Source organism: Aplysia californica, unplaced genomic scaffold, assembly GCF_000002075.1.
Source record: "Aplysia californica isolate F4 #8 unplaced genomic scaffold, AplCal3.0 scaffold00731, whole genome shotgun sequence".
Classification (NCBI taxonomy): Eukaryota; Metazoa; Mollusca; class Gastropoda; order Aplysiida; family Aplysiidae; genus Aplysia; species Aplysia californica.
Window position 1 is genome coordinate 223,049 of NW_004798001.1, and position 21,422 is coordinate 244,470.

The window sequence follows — 21,422 nt, forward strand, 5'->3', positions numbered from 1 at the left end:
AGAGAGAGAGGGAGGAGGGGTTTCTCACAGGTGACAGCGACAGTGCCAGACTTGTCCACAGCCATAGTTGTGACGTCATCAGTATGTTCGCCGATGGAGTGCACCAGTTGACCCCCCGTGCCCGTCAGGATGGGGTAGTCTGGCTCCAGGTAAATGTGTCCAGGGTCACGGCAGTCCTTCAGGAAATGACTAACTTCAGGGATGCTCTGGATCTGCAGAAAGACATCCGATTATTTTTGCATTTTAATAATAACAATAATAAATAGCATTTGCATAGTGCATACCCCCGCTCGACAGCAAGCTCTATGCACTTTACACCACAATAATGGCAGCACCATGCAGTTAGATCCACCAACAGTCAAAGCAGCACTCAGCATGGTTTAACGACCACAGAGAAGATAAAAGCTTCACATCACACACAACTGAAAGATTGAGGGAAGCCAGTGTCTCAAGAGGGTCGGGGAGAGACAGCAACCTGCATGAGAAGCCAGAAGAATATCCAATCAGCTGATGACTGGCACAATCAGCAAGCCAACCTTTTCGTGGATCCTGAAGAGGAGGGAGGACCAGCTATGGCATTGTACCGTCTGTGATTATACCTATTCTCTAACCAAGCAACCAAGCAAGTGAGCATTAGCAATAAAATGAATAGCAAATAGGAAAATGCATTTGTACAGCACACATTCCCACTCAGAAGCAAACTCTATGCAATTTAGAATCTACATTATTACACCAGTAGTCCATAAAACACTTTAAAATATTCTTGGCTTCTCGGGGAGCATACAGTAGTCAATTTAGCACTCAAACACTAACAGACAAAGATCTTTCACCTTCTTCCCACCAGGGGAAGTAGGGAAAATTTTAGCCTTTCTCAGTGACACAACATCAGGCCCTTGGGGTTCAAACTCACAACCTTTCATTTGCAAGTCCAACATGACACCCGACTGACTAAGTACTCAAACACAATAAAACTGACATGATTAAATGCTAGACCGACACACATTATTGACTCTGTTGATATCATTACAAATGTGAGGCAGCGTGGTGGAATCAGGCTTTCGTCAATTTTTGGGCATATTGAGTTGTTGGTATCATCTTAAAGCTTGTTCATTTGTCTTGTTTTCAAAGAAAAAATTACCCATCCATCTTCAATAGAAGTGGGGATATTTTGGATTGAAGGAGGTGGGGGTCGCCTGGTTTAAGAGGTAAAATTAGCGAGAAAATGGTTGCCAAAGCTTGGTAAATTCCAAAGCTGGAGAGTCCATGGAAATTGGTAAATTTATATTTTTGTGCCTTCAATCAACATTTTCAGTGAAATCCTCAAAGGAATGTGTTTGTAAATGGACATAAAAGGTGTTGAGCCAAAAAACAAAAGTTTAATAAAAATTGCTAAGCAGGGAGAAAACTGCTGTTTTCTTCGATTTTATTATTTTGACGAGAGCCGGATTCCACCACGCTGCCTCACATATGTTTTTGTCTCAATATTACTGAATAATTAGGAAACTTTTACCCTTGATCCAAAGCCACACTTGGAGTAGTAGTCAAACTCAAAACCAGTCAGCCTGCGAAAAACTCAAACAGGCAATAAAACTTCAAAATACTCACTTTACGGTTTCGGATTCTGCCGAGCATTTGAGAGTTCAGCGTCCTCACATCATACAGCAGAGCATTCTGGGACAACTGAAGGGCTTCTCCGACACCTTCCAAAGCCTTGTCATCCGGGAATGCAGATCGTGCCATCTGGAAGTCGTCCAGGACATCCCTAGGAGAGAAACAGAGGAAATTTTTTTGTTTTAGTAAGTGTAAGCGTAAGCGTTTCACGGCACTTGCAAAACAATTAGGTCATATATGTGCTGAACATCTGAGATGATACAAGAGAGTAACAAACACACAAAAAAGGAGGAGAGATAAGGATGATAGATGTTTGATAGGAAAGAAGGAGCAAACCACACCAGAGTACCCACCAACCACCAAAATACTAATGGAATCATATGAAAAGTCTACAATTATGTAGTAGTGTATTTTGATTAGGGAAAGCACTCAAAGAGCTCAGCTGTAAAATTAGCAAGAACCTATATACTTATTCATAAAACGGAAAAAGTAACAGAAAAAACATGAGATACCTCCCTCTCTCTTTTTCTTTCTTTCTTCCCTTCTCTCTTTCTTTCTCTTTTTCTCCTTTGACATACTTTTATTTTGCTACCTTGCTAATATTATCATCACCATCATCATCATCATCGTCGTAATCATCACCACACCCTTTTATGGTGAGTGATATGACACAAGTAATCTACATTTTGAAAAAACAACCCAATTGTAATTGTAGATGTTAAACGCCCTTTTCGAAATATTTTAGATCATTGAGGATCTAGCTGCTTTGACTGAACCATTCAGGATCAAACTCTGCTGAAAGACAGATGGATACACTCGATAAAAAAAAAACCTCTCTCAACAAAAGAATCAAACACATGTTTTCAGTGAGCAGAGGCAAAACACTTCAGCCGGAACACCAAAGGAGTCACTTCTCATTTGACTTAAGTCAAAGAATGAAATAGACTTTCGTAAATGACAAATATAACTTTTCACCAGTACACCCGTCTATAAGTCAAAAGCACTTGGGTCTAAAGTAACTTCATAGAAGGTGGCAGTCTTCACAAGCTGGAAATAAGAAAGGAAAAAATTTTTCAAACCTTAAACCGCAGGCTCCAATCTTGGCTCTCATGAACTCGAAGTTCAAAAGGCACTCTGTCTTAAGCAGCTCCAGCTGACCAGCCTTGATTCGGTGGTAAGGCTGCTTGGTCAGTTTACGGACGTTGAAGGAGTCATCCTCCAGCTTGATGGGCTGCGGGGTGACGTGGCGGTCAGCCATTGTCTCACCCGACCTGGCATTGGGAACTGGCTTCAGTTCACCTGTAGCATAATTTTTGAGTGAGTAAGAGTTTTACGGCATTGGCAACACCATTACGCCACATAAATGCCGAAGATTAGAGGTGTTACAAGAGAGTAACAATGCAAAAAAAGAAGAAAAGATAAGGACATAAATGTTTGATAAGAATGGAGGAGAAAAATCATACCAGAGCACCCTCCAACCATCCATCCAGTAGCACACATACAAAGAAAAACGATTTTGCAACAAAATGAAATAAATTATTTATTTGTCTGAATTTGAGAAAAATGAAGATTTCTGTTCTTCATCAATTTACAGAATAAATCTGAACAGCTTCCATTTTAAGAGTTATGATATCTTTAGCCAGAATACACACAGAACTGGCGACTGAAATTACTCTAAATTTACAGACTGTAAAGAATTGGAATAAAAGTATATATTTCAACTTCTACAATATCTAAAAGATAAACTAAACTTTGTTGGTAGAAACTTGCTGTCTTTCATTTCTTTCCTGCCATCTTGAAAGAAAAAAGTAAACAATATCAATTACATATCACTGATGAGGGAGGAAAATAGGGAAGGCTGCCGCAATAGATTCTACATCATTTTGTATGCTTTCTGGGAAGCCGAAAAATGATTCTGATCATTCTAGGGTCTGCTGGGGTAATAATAAATGTTAACACACAGAGCATGCTATAAAGAAAGAATATGCGCTGTATAAATGCAGTCATCATTATTAATATTTCCATTATTGTTGTTATTGTAATTATTATTGTCATCATCACTATTATTATCATTATTATCATTACTAATATTATTATTATGATCTTCATCACTGTCATCATTATTATTAATATTTGTTATTATTCATTAAAATATACAACAGTTGAAAAATAATAAAGACTTTGTAGTTACCTCCTGCCCAGATACCAGCAAAAAAATCTGCAATCCCTGCATGGAGTTCTTTGACGATGGTCACGTCACTGCAGTATCGATCGTGAGCCGCCTCAATGAACTGACGGTGGTACCAGTAAAACACCTGCTTGCGATCAGCTCCCCGGTTCACTACAAAAAACACACACAAGTTTGTTGTTGTTATCGATCCAGAACACACAAGTTTCTATCATGAATTCTTGACCTCATCATCAACATCATGAAGTGCAAGAAGATCTGAAGCAGAAAATGGTGATCACAATTTGCCATTCACGTTGGATGCTATGGATGCTCTGAAAAAAAAGCCTGCATTATCCTGGTCCGTATCAATTCACTGATTCATCCCGCCAGGCCATTCACAGCAGCTGACTGTCTTCTGCGTTTTGAAGCAGAGCCACTCAGAATGGCTCTTATCTATCGCTCCCTATCTTCACATCATTTTCCTCTCTTCATTTTTTCCTTACCACTTACATTTCAATCCTACTTTCTGGTGTCATTGAATAGTATTTTTTATTCTGAACATTACTCTATGTTAAAATGGGGTTTTATCAAATTTAGATATTTCTTTATTAATTTTTGAGACACCACCCATGAGGTCACAAAGCGGTCATAAATTATTTGCATCCGGCATCAAAATTATCTGCGGGCTGAATCAGGTAAATATATATTTGGGTTTCAGAAGCAGGCTGCTCTTAGTCTACCATATGCCTTTTTTTGTCTTCTATTTTTCATATGAGCACAAGACGATCAAGGCCTTTATGTCGATTAAAGTGTCCCAGACACTGCATTCTTGACCTACAGATACATATATCATCACATCAGGACACATAAAACACATTACATTAATTTATCAATTACTCTGCCTCTGTCTCTCTATCACACACACACACACACACACACACACACACACACACACACACACACACACACACACACACACACACACACACATACACACACACTAACAAATTCACACACAGGCACACCCACAAAAGAGTGAAGACTCAGCAAAAATCTTTTCTCAGTCACAAACGAACACAATCAAACTAACAAAAAGACATGACAGAATGTTGAACACTACTTCAAACCAAAAACATCTCTTAGCAATATTTCACTTTTCTTCTTACCTACGTACTGTCCCAGGTCCCTCTTCATTCTCACGAGGAGAAGTGGAGGTAGTCTTCTGATCGGTGGAGTCCAGAATCGGTAAACATCTCCGAGAACTTCATCATCACAAGACAAAATGTCCTCTAACTCGGCCTCCGACAGACCAGATAAACCTAAGAGATAAATGTTCAGAATACACTAACACCTTCAACATTACATCTTTATAACACTTTGATATTGTAATTCAACTATGCTGATTACTAATTAATTCAAATGAACTACAGCGGTCAGCTGAAGAGTGTCACTGGTCATACATCTCTTCTTTCCCTCAGTTGTTTCTGTGTGTCTGTCTCACTTTTCCCCAGCACTAAATGACTGTTATTGTGTCTATGTAGTTCTCTTAACTCAAACAAAACAAGTGAAAGTATCTTAGCACCTTCAGTTGCCTAATAGAGTTTATTTTGAATATTTCAGAAGAGACAAGGACATTGACAGTATAACAGTCATTAAAAGCAGGGACAAAAACCTGAAAGATAGACTAAAACGACAGAAACCTGAAAGATAGACTAAAACAACAGAGAAAATGAACAGAAACAGGATCTATACGTGGTACCCTCCAGCCATCTGCAGTAGTGTTTCTGGCTTTTCTTCTCTAAAAGGAAGGATTTTCTCAGTTAGTTGAAAAGTAGAAGATCAACATAACAACAATCATTTAGTGCAGGGAAAAGTAAGACAGACCAACGTAAATTACAGACAGGCAATAACAAAGTAGCACCTGCTAGTGAGGCACCCTCTAGCCATTACCCCTACAGTTTACATTTAGTTTGAAATATGACCCTGACAACCGTCAAGTCCTCCTAGCTCGAGCAATTAGCATCTGTAGATGTTTTACGAACCCCCATCACAACATTTTAGATCATTTAGGAGCCAGGCTGCTTTGACCCTGTCTGTCAGGGCCAACGCAGGCTGGGAGGGTTACAACATCCCACCCGACAAGACAAAAATACATTATAAAAAAGTCTACCCAAACCGGAAGAGAACTCATGTTTTGTGCATATGACGGCAAAGCATCTGGCAGATTTATAAGACACTAGTACAGTCAAATATATTGTCACAGGACATGATACAGTAGCAGGCTTGCCAACTTTTCCAGTGCCCAATGAGGGACATTCAACGTTTATAACATTGGATTACATAACAATCAACAAAATTACAGAAAGTGGGACTTGTTTCAGTGTACAGTGTATCAAGAAAAAAGGCTCTCAAATCCTAGACTACTCAATCGGTCATAGTCCCAGGAAACTCTGAACAGTTGGCAAGTCTGCAGCTGAAATATTTATTTCCAAAGAAACCTAGGTGAACTCACTGACAGTGAGGTAGCCAAGGGCTTTAGAGACAAAGATTTTCCCATGGTCCCTCTCCATCCTAGAGAACAGACAGTTGATGCATCCTCGCACTGTGCCCTGCACTAGCATCTGCTCTCTGGGGCTGTAGGACTTCCACTTACAAGCCTGGAAAGAGAAAAATCACGCACGAGCTTAGTGCTTGTTAATGTGCAATGAAGTGGTGAAATCAGGCCCTTGTCAATTGTTGGGCATATAGAGTTATTGGTATCAAAGGATGTTCATTTATCTTGCTTTTAAAGAAAAAAATGAACAATATGTCCATTTGTTTTGAATAAAAGTAGAAGTACTTAGCAAGAGGTGGGGGTCACCTTGTGTCAGAGATAAAATTAATGAGCAAATGGTCATCAAAGTTTACGGACTTCCCAAACTTGAGTGGTCTTAGAAATTGCCAATTTAACTTTTTTGTGCCACAAGGGTTTTTTAAAATAAAATTCCATACAAAAATGTATTTTTAAGTGGACATAACAGCTGTTGAGCCAAAAAAATTAAGAAAAATTGCCCTGTAAGCAGAAACATTCTGGTTTCTTCAATTTCATGATTTTGACGACGACCACCTGATTAAACCACTGTGCCACACACTATTAGGGAGAACAAAACTCCACCCAACCACTCCTCCCCAAATCCGCCCAAGACTTTCCCATTTTGAAAGAATATAAGCCCCAAAACGTGCATACCTCATCAAACAACAGTTTCAGAAACAACGGCAAGGGGCAGTCAGTAAAGGCCGTAAGTACAAGGTTCCTCTGGAACTGGGTCAGCTGTCGTCCTACATGGCAAAACAATAATATTATTTTTAAAAACTGCAGCAATAATTACAACAATAATATTAATAGCAAAAATAATTATCATAACAAGAACAAGAAAACGAAAGTGTCTGTATAGTACCTACTCCTCATTGTGTGAAACTTACAAAAAAACTAATCAAATCATGTTCTTTTACAGAAAATATCTTACTCTGACCTAAAGTATGTATTTTTACATAGAAAAAGCACACACATACACATGTACACACATACACACACACATATGTGGGCATACACACACATACACACACACATACATATGCGTACACACACACACACACACACACACACACACACACACACACACACACGCACACAGTTTGCTTATTTTCCATTCAGTAAAAATATCAACCCTCCTTTATCTTTTTCGATCTCCTCTGGTGACTTATCATCTACTATAGTAAATAGCTATCAATGTGCTCAACACTTCAAATGTCTTACCAGCTGCTTCAAGCCATTTGTCCAAGATTCCATAAATGTCACAGTCTTCCAACTGAGATACATCTAGGAAGTTCTGAGGAAAGTCTGCTAGCTGGCTCTGAGGACAACACATGAAAGGAGAGTTCCCATGCTGTGTACTTTCAAGTTTTTTTACGATACAGAGAACTACTTGCAAAATATAACCACCAAGGTCACTGAAAGGTTTAACTCTCTCAAAGAATTCGAAGGAATTCCTAGTTTTTAACCCTTAGGCCTCTACCGCACTACGACAGTTCATCCTGGGGCAGACTCGTCTGGAGTTTAAAACCTTTGCTTTAGAGTGTAATGTACCGCACCTACTGGGATGGGACATTCTTGTCGATTTGAGTCCCGAGCAGTAGGGAATTGCTACAAAATCGGAGGGACAGGACTATCTCAGTCCCGGGGTAATATCATCTGTAAATATAGAGATATATAGCCGCCTACCGCCTTAGGACAAAACTGTCCCAGACTTGATGGTGCCTGCTGTCAAGATCGTGGCGCTTGCGCGTTGTGACGTATAATCACTTTAAAATTTGACGCCGCGCTGGATTAAACTAATTGAGGCACAAAATTGCTTAAATAATTGTCACATCTCAAAACTGATTTCATTTTCGGAATCACCGTCTCAAAATAAACAAAATGGCTTGTGGGGAACCTGATTTGATGTGATACTATGTAAATTTCAGCAAATTATTTTATTTCTTAATTGATCGTCAATGGTGAAGTTGTGTACCAAGGTCACCCAGTGCGTTGCACATCTGCAAGAAAGTCAAAGCTTCTACACACAACACGGTGCAGTAGGCCCATATGATTGTGTTGTGCATCTCGATCCACTTGGTTGTTTCTAAACAGTCTATTCTCATCAAAATGGACGTTGATCCAAATTGGATAGAGAACTTTATTTGTGCAGAGGAAAGTAAACCATGTTTGTACAACAAGGCTGATGTTGGCTATTGCAGTCGAGACATAAAAGACAAAATGCAATCTAGATCTAGGCCTAGCATGGGCTGAATAGTGAAAGACACATGCACAAATAAGTAATCAGGCATTAAATTGCGTTCTTCATATGATTTTTGCTAATTTTGGGCTGCTGATCACGAAAATCTTATTATTTTTTTATTTGGACAATATTTCAGAAATTTTTGGAATGCATTTTTAACTCCGCCTTGGGCAACAACAAAGAAGCCACCTTATGGCGCCAGATCAGTCCTGTCCTAGTGCGGTATCTGTTTTGACACGCAAAAAATCTACCTGTCCGAGACAAGAATGTCGTAGTGTGGTAGAGGGCTTATTCAGTGAGACAAGACAATGGACCCTCCTTGTCTGCAGATCCAAGTTTTAAAAAAAACACCAGAAAATTGAAAGTAATTTACCTTTTATGTAAGCATGAAACTGGAACTGGTCCTTGAGAGCTGATCCTCATACCCTAAACTCACAAACTATGTCCCTTTCAGCACAAACTCATCCAAAAAAATGACTTGAACTTCAGTGGTGAACAGAAGTAATCCTTTAACTTTTTGAGGATGTTAAGGACACACATGCCTGATCAGCAGCAGACTAAAGGTAAAGTTGCAGCACATTTCAAACCATTATAGACAAATCAAAAACACTAATCGGTATATATCATAGTATGCATGTTGTTGCCTGCATTTCTATATTTCAGATTAACAAAAAGAAAATTGAAAAATTTGTGTGAATAACGAAACTTCGTTGTGTCTATTTAAAGTGCACCAAGACAGAGTGTCCTCAGTAAAGCCTTCAGTTTCAGCAACAGAAAGGCTATAGAACATGTCCACACAATATTGTCAAGCTGAGTCAAGAGATTTTAAAAAACATGATAACAGCTTTCAGGTGGATAATAGCAGGGATGTTTCTTTGAAGACACATATATGGAAAACAAGGCACTGCATTGACAACCAGCAAAGGTGTATTTATGTGTATGAGTTTCTCCATTCATTGTTTACTTAGAGTGCAAAACACACTTTGTACAATTTTTACACAGTTTTGTGCATCATGCCACTCTTAGACAAATTTATGACGAGGAGCACATATCATTACTGTTGCAAGCAATCCTCTTATGTCTAAATTTTGAGAATTTTCAATTTTTAAAAACGCCCAAAGCTATATCAAAGATGCACTTTTCAGCATCCCCAAAATGCTGTTTAATGTTATGCTCAAGGCTTACAATGTTCTTGCTTTTTAAGAATCCTAATAAGGACAACACAACAAAAACTAGTTTGTTTTTTTGTCTCTGGTATAAAAGGTAGACAATCGGAATTAAGAGGATTGCTTGCTACAGTGACCATATGTGGCACGATGTGGTGGAATCAGGCACTCGTCAATTTTTGGGCATGTGGAGTTATTGATATCACCTGAAAGCTTATTCATTTGTCTTGTTTTCAATGAAAAAAATATCAAACTAGCTTGAATAGAAGTCGAGATATTTGCGATTGAAGAAGGTGGGGTAGCCTGGTTTCAGTGGTTAAATTAATGAGAAAATGGCCACCAAAGTTAGGAAACTTCAATAGCTTAAGAGTCCTTGAAAACTGAACATTACATATTTTGTGCCTTTAAACAAGGGTTTTCAGTAAAATTCACTTGGAAATGTGTTTTCATTTTTAAAAAGTTAAAAGGTGTTTAGCCAAAAAACAAAATTTCAATAAAAAGTGCCAAACTCTTTGAAAAATGCCTTTTTCTCCAATTTCATTATTTTGACGAGCGCCTGATTTCACAACGGTCTTTTCTGTCTTTGTATCCTCATATGTGGTTGTCCTTTCCCACTGACCTTAAGAGCTGGAAGAGCCTGGTACTGAGGCTCTGGCAGAGTGGACACAATGACCTTAACATTGGCTGGGAGTTTGACCGGTAGCCAGAGCATCTGGCGAGCCTGGTAGGATGGGTCAAACTGATCCAGGGAATCCAAGAGGATGACCAGTGGACATTGTTTTCCCACTCTCATCATTGTAGCATGGAAGTGAAGCATCAGTTGCTTCAATGTCTGTAAGGAAAAAAAACCCAACAGAAAACATGTTACAACAAGCAATTCAATTAACAATGGACAATGTTGCTCAAAAGCAGTCCAACTTGTAAATTAACACTGTTTCGCAATACAACTACTGATCAGCACAAATCCGCAGAATAGAATGTATCAAAATTCTTAATTGTATGTATCTGTTACATTCCCATATTATCAAAATTCTTAATTGTAAGCATCTGTTGTATTTCCACACACTAAAATTCTTACAAATTTTTCTGTTTTCCTAATGTAGCTGTTTTTACACCCCCATCAACCGAATTTAGATAATAATAATAATAATTGCATTTATATAGCGCATATCCAGGCTCAAGAGCATGCTCTATGCGCTTTACAATTATTATTACCCCAGCAGACCCTCTGAGAACACTCAGAAACATTCTCAGCTTCCGAGGAAGCATACAGTGCAAGCTGCGGATTTCACGCGCTCAAACGCTATCAAACTGACAAGATCGTTCACTGTCTATAGCCGGGTACCCATTTCCACCTGAGTGAAGTGAGGAAAATGTATGTAAAGTGCCTTTCCTAAGGACACAACGTCAGGCCCCTGACGGGATTCGAACCCTCGACCTTACGGTTGCGAGTCCAAGAGCCTAACCACTAGGCCACTGATGCCTAGATCATTTAGGAAGTGGGAATCCAAATCTGACAGTCAGGACCAACCCGAGCTGACAGGGATACAACATACTAGCAGAAAGATTAAGACACTCAATAACATTTTTCTCCTTGCTCAGGTCTCTTGTGTGAGACAGTGAAGAGCCTAACCGCTTCAGCATACATATGTGAGGTATCCTCTTAAATCAGGCACTTGTCAAATCAATGAAATTGAAGAAACACACATTTTCCAGTAAGTTTGTTAATTTTTATCAAATGTTTGTCTTTTTGGCTTAGCAACTTTTGTGTTCATATAAAAACACATTTCCATGTGAATTTTACTGATAAACATCAAAGGCACAAAATATATAATTTTTTTCAGTTTTCAAGGACGCTCAAGCTATTAAAGCTACCAAACTTTGAGGCCATTTTCTTGCTAATTTTACAAGAGAAACCAGGCGACCCCTCCTTCTACAATAGCAAATACCATGACTTCTCTTCAAGATAGATGGGTATTTTTTTCATAGAAAGCAAGGCCAATGAATAAGCTTTCAGATGATACCAATAACTCTACATGCCTTGACATGCAACTGATTCCACCGTGTCGTGATACGTCGCTACCATAGAATTACAAAGCTCTACCTGATATTTTTGGCCGTTCAGAGTTACTAGGACCATGAAGTTGGAAACCAAATGTTCTATCTGCTCTATCAAAATAATAAGATTATTTGGAGACGCTATCAAGATATTCAAAGAATTGTATCCCAAAAAGCATGACATGTAGTGAAGCTCGACATTTTTTTGGTCAAAATTCTCAAAACTATGTACTGCGCAGATAGAACTTAGTAATTCTGGGGTAACGACATGTGAATGGTCTATTATGTAATTTACCAAGGACGACAAATCCTTCTGCTGCAGTTTTGCGGCTGTCATCATCTGTTTTGTCACACTTTTCAACAAAGCCAGGAGGCTGGTACTGTCAGCTGTGGTGCCAATAAACCTGTAGAGACCATGTCAAAATAAAATTCAAAAGGGCCGTCATTGAACAATCAACCTCCATTCAGCAACTCCTTTTATAAATCACAGACACTACTGAAATGATAAGTACATTAGGCAATGAATTAGTTTTAGTTTTTCATAGGAGTTTCACCACTCTAGCAAAATACTTGAACTTGCTCTAACCATGGCTGTTCAAGGGCAGTGCTTTAGTACTACCGGCACTCCGCAGCGTCCCGACGCTCAGCGTAACTCGAACCAGCCATAACCAACAGGTCAAGAGGTCAGCGCGGGGAATTTTACCTGACTGACAGATTCCCAATGAAAATGTTATTGCAGCAATTTTAAGCTTTGTTCAACCTGCGATTAAGTCCAAACCACAACACCTATAGTGCATTAAACCGAATTCTTTGAATAAGCATCATCTGACATATTTCTTAGAGCAATTATGCAACTAATTAAGATAAAGAATTACGAGGTGACGAAGAAAGAGAAGTGGATTCAGGATTAAACATTGATAGAGGGTCACGATTTATTTAACTAAATTTAAGCATAATAGTTGCGGTCGGTGTTGACAATGTTAAGATATTGGGTCAGAAATTGAATAAAGTTTCAAACTCACTTTGTTTCATCTTTGTGTTGTTCCCAAAAGCAAACATATTGAGTTTTGAGTGGAAATTCACAGCTTTTCACAATCTGGTTTCGGTTTCCCTAGTCCAGCCATCAAATGTGACAACTCTCTATTAAAACATACCACTCTAGGACCGCGGGCATCACACGTCAGGGCGTCAGCACTTACAACCGTACAGTATACCTGTCCTAACTAGATTTGTAAAGAATTGAAATTGTAGGTCAGTTCGCGAAGTTATTCACGTTTAAATTCAAACAACACTGAAATGGAATCCGATTCGGTAGAAACATGTCTAGGAGAACGTCAATGTCATTTTAAAAAATACACCACAAACTTGAAACTTGCACAATTAGTACAGTATACCTATCCTAATTAGATTTTTTTAAAAATCCAAACCGTTGGTCAGTTTTCGAAGTTATTTACGTTAAGATTTAAACAACACTGAAAATGGAATCAGATTTGGTAGAAACACGTCTTTGAGAAAGTATTTAAATAAAATCAAGACTGTGAATGGAGATTGACCAAAATTATATCACCTTGCAGAAGGAAAGCTGAGCTTTAAAATGTGGGATCATGTAGTGATATCACATCTTTAGATCTGGAGATATCGGGGTGGGAAAGACGCCATAATTTGGAGGAATTGCGTTACACAGGCAGGCGGGGGCACGACGCTGGCGTCATGGCAGTGACCACGGCTGACCGCTGATTTAACGACAAACACATGGGTGGCAGTGACCGCTGGCACGGAGCAGCTAAAGGAACGGTTTCCGGGTGAGTTGAAGAGCCGTGTAACGGCCATCAGTATAAGACAATCCCCCGTACACATGTTTACTTCCTATTTCCTCTCTTGTGCCTTTTTTACATTATAATAACACCGCCTCAGATAATCACCTGTCTAAAGAAAGTCACTTCTATCCTCAACAATAGATGGACACATTGAAAGAGTTGAACTCTTCTTTCAGAATTTCAAAAGGGAAAAAAAGCTGGTGGTACTCCTCTGTTTCTATGTGAAATTGTATACACAACAACTTCATTAACCTCAAGAGAACAGTTCCAGGCAGTCTTTGCAAAGTCTGAGTTTCACAAGTAAAGACTATTATTTGAAAGAAAAAATGCTAAGGACATATATGTGGTGCCAAAGAAGGAGTGCAGGTGGTCGGCAGGGGCTCTGGAGTGATTAGCTCCTTCTTTTTTTTCCCTATCAAACATTTATCATTCTGACCTTGGCTCCTTCTTTTCTGTTTTCTGTGTTTGTTACTTTCCAATAACACCTCTAATCTTTGAAACTTATATGATCTTATTGTGCTTCACAATCCATAAAACTCTACAAAAACTAGGAGCTAAAGAAGGAATGTAGTACCAAGGTTTCAGGAGAATCGTTACACAGCAGCCCATAGCAGCATATTTACCTGATCATAAGCAGCGCCTTCCCTTCAAAAACTGTCTGAGCCAGTTTTCCTGCCATGGCAACAATCGATGTTTTGCCACAGCCAGACTGTCCATGGACGACAAAAGGTGCTGTTGATGGGCCCCGAAAGTACTCTTCAATTTTCTAAAGAAACACACAAACCAAAAACGGCATGAGACATCAAATAATTGGTAACTAGGCAAAACTAGCTGGTCGCTGTTAAAAAAAGAGCACTCTGTAAAATTACTGTTCGAAAGAGAAAACATCTTCAATGTAAACATTTTTTACATCCATTTAAAAACACATTTCCGTGAGGACATTTTAGGAAAAAATGTTGATCAAAGGCACAAAACAATGTAAATTTGCAGTTTCTAAGGACACGTAAGTATTGGAAGTCACCAAACTTTGACTGCCACTATCTCACTAATTTTACCTCTGACACCAGGTAACCACTACCTTCTTCATTCGCAAACATCTCGACTTCTATTCAAGATCAACGAGTATTATTTTCATCAAAAGCAAAAAAAAAAAAGAACAAGCATTGAGCTTATACGAATAACTCCATATGCCCAACAATTGACAAGCATCTAATTCCACCATATCATGACACATATGACCTTTTTGTCTGACACTTTACCTTAAGAGGAGCCTCTCGTCCGTAGAAAGATGCGCACTTTTCTTTTAGAAAAACAGTGTGCTGTAGGACCTCATAGAACAGAGTGTTGCGTGCTGCCACGTTGTCTCTACTGGAGAAGGCTTTTTTGAGCAGAGACATCATGTGGGTCTCAGCATTCTTGCAGAGCTTTGTGAGGTACTCTTGGTGGCTGGCATTTGTCTGGGGGTCAATTCCTAACAGCAGAACAAGCATAGACCATTAAGAAGAATAAAATGGCATCAAAGAGAGTGTGGATTTCTTTCTCTTCGCCATAAGGAAGAATTACAGAGAAGTACAAGTTCAGACAAAGATGGCAAATTATTAGAACAAACAAGAAGACAAAGGAAGTTATTAAACATCATGGGCCTCTTCAGTCAGAAGGATGCCTGTCTATACACTATAAATGATGTACACAGGCACTATAACTTCACTGGACAACACCAAGGTCATTCTACTGGTTCCTTGTCAATAAGGTACAGCTTTCACTTATAAAGACCCGCGTTTTTCTCAATATTTGTTAGCTTGTTTTCTTTAAATGGAAGATACCAACTTGAGTGTAGTGTTACTGAAGTTCTGATAATGAAAGTAACAAACCTGAACACTTTGTCCTATGGTCATTTATTGTTAAAGCTTTTTTAAAGAACAAGCTGTCGTGCTTGTGTCCGATACCAGTCTCAGCTCATTTTAGAGGATGTTATAAAAGGATGGAAGAAAACCATTACATAAGCCCAGCTCATTTTTTTTTCAAATAAGAAAAAATTGAAAAAGCAAACACTTCCTTTGTGCGTTTGTCACTCTCTTGTAACACCCTAATTTTCAGCATTTGCATGGCCCTATTGTGTTGCAAGTGCTGTAAAACTCTTACTAACACTAACCTAAATACACTGCATTACAAGTACCATAAAACTCTTACTAAAACAAACAAAAAACCCTACAACAACAAAATCGCAAAAAAAAGATGCGAACGGTCACCATAAAACTCTTACTAATAATACAACAACAACAAAAAAGAAGCAAACAGTCACCTTTATTCGGCTCCCACTTGACGTTGTACTGAAACAAATTGGACTGTGGCACAGCAGTCTTCATGATGTTCTCCTCCAAATTCTGCAGCAATTCGGAAGACTCCTTGTTCTTCTCTGTATCGTCCAATAAATCTGAGAGATTTTTACATAGAAAGCATAATTTATTTGCAAAGTTTTTCAGGTTGAGTTTGAGTAAAGAGAAGCTCATCGACACAATAACGGCCGTATAGTACAAGGAAGAAGCAAAGCAGACAGACAAAACAACAGAGGGAAAGGAAATAAGTATTAGGATCTACCAGAGGCGCCATACAACCACCGCTTTATTTGCTCAAACAGAGAATAGAATTAGAACTGCTGCTTCTCTATAATTTTCAAGTTGGGGGGTTGGGAAGTGTTTTACGGTGCTTGCAACTGCGAAAGGTCATATGAGCCTGCTGGTTGGAAATTTTGAATTTTGCCTGGGTGACGGCCGAAGCCTACTCTTATCGATTTTAGACCACCTAGGGATCTTTAAAGCACGCAACTTGCACAAGGAACCTCCGAGGTTTTTTGCCCTTGTCCGAGAAGGTTAGGTGTACGTCTTTCCAACCAGAAGATCAGTGGTGTGGCTGAAAGACAACAGTAAGAAGGAGCCAAGGAGTAGCAGTAGAAATTAGGCTGCAGAAAGAGTCAGGAGCCCAGAGGGGGCAAAGGAGGTGTGGGGGTGGGGATAGAAAGTGGAGACGAAAGCAGATGACAGAACATTGCTAGAGAGCAGGGAAAGAGGTGAAAGGAGATAATTTTAGAGAAGAAAATTTTTGTCGCTAACGGATTCGAACCCCGGACCTTTGAATGAGAGGTGAACACCTTAAACCCTAGGCCACAAGAGCCCCCGATATCTTTGTTAGTACTAGGGCAATATTATTTTCATTTTATAAAAACTTATTTTTCAAAACCAGATTCTGTATAACTTTCAACTTTCCTTTATGCCAGGGGCAGAAGAATGGGGAAGAAGAGAGAATAGAATAATCATATGAACATCCATTTTGAGGGAAATTAACGACGATAATATCACAATCCTAATGTCTGTTTACATTTTTTTTATACGACCACTCTTTTGTGAGCCATAGCTCTACATTTTAAAATCTTAAAATACAAATGATTTATCACTACAGAACTCAGTTCCCATACTGCCAAAGTAAACAGCCCCCGACCCCTCCCAAACACAATGATAAACCAACGGATAAATCATCCATACATTTACAGAATCCAAATATCTTTCAAGGAAAAATCAGCAACAACATGATTTACAAAATGAACCCTACTGCCAAGGCCCACTGAGGGTAAGTTTTATATGACCATGATTTCTAGTGCATCGATTATTAGTCCCGGTATCTTCATACTGACATTGGGCCCTCTGTTTGCTAAGTTCTATCATGCCCTTGTTTGAATCCCAGACTGGGAGTTCTTGAACTTGGGTCATTTTGTTTAGTTCTCAAGGCCTTCATCACATTTGGCTCAATCCTATTGGAGACGGATGTCAAATTCGAAGGATCCGCCTCTTAAATAACAAAACAGTAGCTGTTAATAGGAGCGTTAAACCCAAACACTTACACCTTCACTTACACTGGCATCTGCATTTTCTTCCCTCCAAACACTTATTTAATTCCTTGATGCTAAAGTTATTGATAACATAACTCTTATTCCTTTAATCAATATTTCATTTCTATGGTCATATCAGGCGAACATCAAACATCATTAAGATCAATCAATGTTATCAAACTAACAAGGAAAAAAAAACAGTCAATCAAGCACGGCTAGGAAAAAAGACAGCAGAATATCGACATTATTCATTCTTTATTTTTAACGACTTAAGCATCTTTTTGCTGAAAATTTGATTTAATCCTTAAGAAGGCTTTGAGAAAGTCATTTCAAAGAAGCTAAAACATCCCACCCTTCTAGCTTTGTTCCACATCAGTACTAGAGATGAGTGTGGTTAACAAGTACCAAAAAAAAAGATTGTGCAAAAATCAGAAATATAATAGAAGTGTTTGTTAAAAACAAAAACTCAAATTTCTATTACACACCACACAAGCAGACATTTTTTCAAACTAGAATTTTTTTTAAAACCAATATAGATCCCTCAGGATATCAGCTCAACAAATACAAGAAAGAGGAATGAATCTCTCATCTCTATTATACTTTTTCAATAAAACTATAACCAAATGTGTCATGATGCAGAGGAATCAGGTGCTCATCAAGTTTTGGGTACGTGGATTTATTGGTATCATGTGAAAGCTGATTTATTTGCCTTGCTTCCAATGAAATAAATATATCAATATATCTTGAATAGAATTCAAAATAGTTGCGATCGAAGAAAATGAGGTCGCCTTGTTTCAGTGGCGAAATTAGCGAGAAAATAGCCGCTTAAGTAAGGTAACTCCATTAGCTGAAGAGTATGAAAAAGTAACTGTGGCCCTGTTGCCTGGTTTAAATTTCAGCTTATATTCTCTCTAAAGCAGTTAATCTTTATTCACATGGGTATAAATAATAATATGGCCATATTTATACACTTTTTAAAGAAACTTGTATGGTTTGAAAATAACGCAGCTTTCAGACGCAAAAATAAATTTTGTGTGATAATGTGAGGGTGGGTTAATATGGCTCAAACTTTAATCACTCCATCAAAATATATAATAATTGATTTCTTATCTAGAGGAAAAAACTATTCCGGTGGCATTCTTCCCTTTCAATTAGGACAAAAAAAAGTAACCACTGGTGCAATTTTTTTTCTACAAAATGTGTAAAGTTTTTAATATCACTACATGAAACGAACATCCCTCACTCCACTCAACTTCGATGTAAACTACATTACCTGCACGAGGAACATCTATAAAAAGGAATTTTGCAATTATTCAAGAGAAAATTGCACACTGGCCGAAATAAAATTTAACGCATTACAGATTCAACAAAAACCAAAAGTAACAAGCAAAATAGCTGTTCAAATATTTATGAGCAACACTATTTTAAAACTCACCTGAGAAATTTTATCTAATTTTATTTATTAGTGGCTGTGAAAGACAGAACATTTCACCCACTGAATTAAAACAAAAATGAGCCTTTCTTTTTCCGTCACAAATGGCTAAAAAAAAAATTATAAATTCATTTTTTCCATAAAGGAAAAGTAACAAAGTTGACCTTTTTTTTTCAAAATACATTCCTAGATCTATGCATTCATCTATTAATATGTCATACAATTCCTAAAGTCTGGAATTGAAAAAAAAAAAAAATTACAAAAGGAATTCTGTACACAGTTCAGGCATCTCCTGTACGATACAAAGTTTCAAAGCAGGCGACATCAGTTATGACTTTGTTATCACTTAGCCAGGAGTAGGAAAAACTATAGCTCCTAGTAGAGTGAACTGTCTTGTCAGCTGTCACATTCTTTCAAAGAGACAAAATCTTTATTGATAGTTTCTTTGTTTGAACAAGGGGATACATATTAACACAATACCAGCTCTTTAGGAAAGGGAGTAAAAATAGACAAACAGAAACAAGACAGAGAGAGAAAGAAGTTGGACCTACCATGCGCGTGACACCCTCCAACCACCCACTAGTTGACCTGTACAGATCTGCTATGATATACAGACCTTAAGAGACAGCATCATTTACAATTCCTAATGATACAACTCATCACATGCAGCATGACTGCAACCTAACATAGGTTTGAAAAAAAAAAATAAATTTTGCAAAACTTCTAAAATACAAACAAACTAAGCATTGGAATGGTTGAGATAGCAAAAAGAATTATTGTGCGAATAAATACAAAATTCTGAAAAAAAGAATAACCATATCAATATAAGCACAATAATCTAAAAAAGGATAAACATGTGAATAAACACAACATTCTGACAAAAGAATAAAAATGAACACTAATCTCACCTTTGTACCTCCTGAGAATATCTTTTTCCTTAGCCGCATCAACTTGACCGATGTCAGTGATGACTCGTCGGAACCAAAGTATTCTGTCCGCATTTAAGTCTTTTAGTCCATGGACTACTTCAGTCTCTGATACTAAAATGAGCGAGAGACAAAAAAACTTGGGTTTTAAAAGAGCTTCAACAACAGACACGGTGATAGTTTTCAACGCACAAATATACCGTAGCAATGAAAACAAAGAAATTTATTTGTGTTTTACTTCCTTATCAAACTATTTTTATGACATGAATCACTCCACTACATCACAAATCTTATGAAAAATATTTCAGAATTTGTAAAACAAATGTGAGGTGTGCTGACAAAATGAGTTACTTCTCGCTGTCCAAGAATGGACATATCGGCCGAAAATCGACACTGCGGTCAGATTTATAGATTTCTAATTGATACCATTTTGTTCAAGTCAACCATGTCTTTTATTCTTGCCTACTTACAAATTGTACTAACTCCATCTATAAAGTTGATGTATCAATTTCCATTTATAAGGCTAAAATCGGAGAAGTAACTCATTTTGTCAGCACACCTCACAAATAAATGCTACCTCAAAAAAACATGTTGGTCTGATCTATCCTATAAGCCAGGCAAATGCAGGGAAAGACTAGCTACACATTTATGAAGCAAGTCCTGAATTACAAAGTTCTAAAAGCAATTACTTGCTTAAGGTTACTGATCTTTACTTTCCAAGAGCAACCAACTTTAAAAATACTACTGTGAGGTAGATGGTTACAAATATGACGAGAGAGAAAAAGTTACGGGTTTACAATCAAATTTATTGCATCTCTCCTCGATCAAAAACTTAACTTTCAAAATAACTTAATCAAAACAGAAAGGATAGGATTTTCAATCAAACTAACAATACTTCAACTCTTTCAGTATGTAAGGGATTTCACAATTTTACATACCCAAATTTAGGTGGTGAAGAGTGTATAATTCAGTAATCATTGATAGATTTGTTGGTTTGAGTATTTAAACCATTTGTAATTAAAAAAGGAACCACAATATGGGTGAAAATAAGTAGTATAAATATAACACAGGACCAGGGGTTTATGAAATAATTACCCCAAAACGCCAGTTAAGAAGCAATCAGTTAAATGCAATACCAAAATTGCCATATAAGTGGCAATCCGGAATCAATGAGTTAAATAAAGAGAAGACAACCTGACAGAATATAACATAGACACAGAAGCAGAAAAAAAAGCCTACAATCACACAAACCCATCCACAAAAAACAATCTGAGAAACAGTAAATTCACTGCTGGCCTCAGATCAGGTTAATTCAGGATAATACAGTTACATTACGGCAGCAAATCTTTTCAATTATCTGTCAACAGATAAAAATTAATGCTAGAGGGACATTTGTGAGGCATCGTGGTGGAATCAGGCTCTCGTCAATTTTTGAGCACATCGAGTTATTGGTATCATCTTAAAGCTTGTTCACTTGTCTTTATTTGGATGAAAAAATATCCGTTTATCTTAAATACAAGTCGAGATATTTGAGAATGAAGG

At 37.9% G+C, this 21,422-nt stretch overlaps 1 protein-coding gene across 1 annotated transcript in view; it reads right to left on the reverse strand.

The window, feature by feature from the left end:
- The window catches only part of LOC101864650 (NACHT domain- and WD repeat-containing protein 1), a 61,972-nt gene that overhangs the window by 22,164 nt on the left and 18,386 nt on the right, over positions 1 to 21,422 (reverse strand). The window contains exons 9-22 of the mRNA XM_035972527.1: positions 19,863 to 19,994; positions 15,942 to 16,073; positions 14,899 to 15,110; positions 14,263 to 14,405; positions 12,118 to 12,226; positions 10,384 to 10,596; positions 7,578 to 7,674; positions 7,008 to 7,099; positions 6,294 to 6,438; positions 4,948 to 5,100; positions 3,803 to 3,952; positions 2,691 to 2,910; positions 1,606 to 1,762; positions 29 to 212 (exon numbers count right to left, since the gene is read on the reverse strand). Coding sequence (XP_035828420.1) covers positions 29 to 212; positions 1,606 to 1,762; positions 2,691 to 2,910; positions 3,803 to 3,952; positions 4,948 to 5,100; positions 6,294 to 6,438; positions 7,008 to 7,099; positions 7,578 to 7,674; positions 10,384 to 10,596; positions 12,118 to 12,226; positions 14,263 to 14,405; positions 14,899 to 15,110; positions 15,942 to 16,073; positions 19,863 to 19,994 — 2,139 coding nt within the window. The remainder of the gene's footprint in view (positions 1 to 28; positions 213 to 1,605; positions 1,763 to 2,690; positions 2,911 to 3,802; positions 3,953 to 4,947; positions 5,101 to 6,293; positions 6,439 to 7,007; positions 7,100 to 7,577; positions 7,675 to 10,383; positions 10,597 to 12,117; positions 12,227 to 14,262; positions 14,406 to 14,898; positions 15,111 to 15,941; positions 16,074 to 19,862; positions 19,995 to 21,422) is intronic.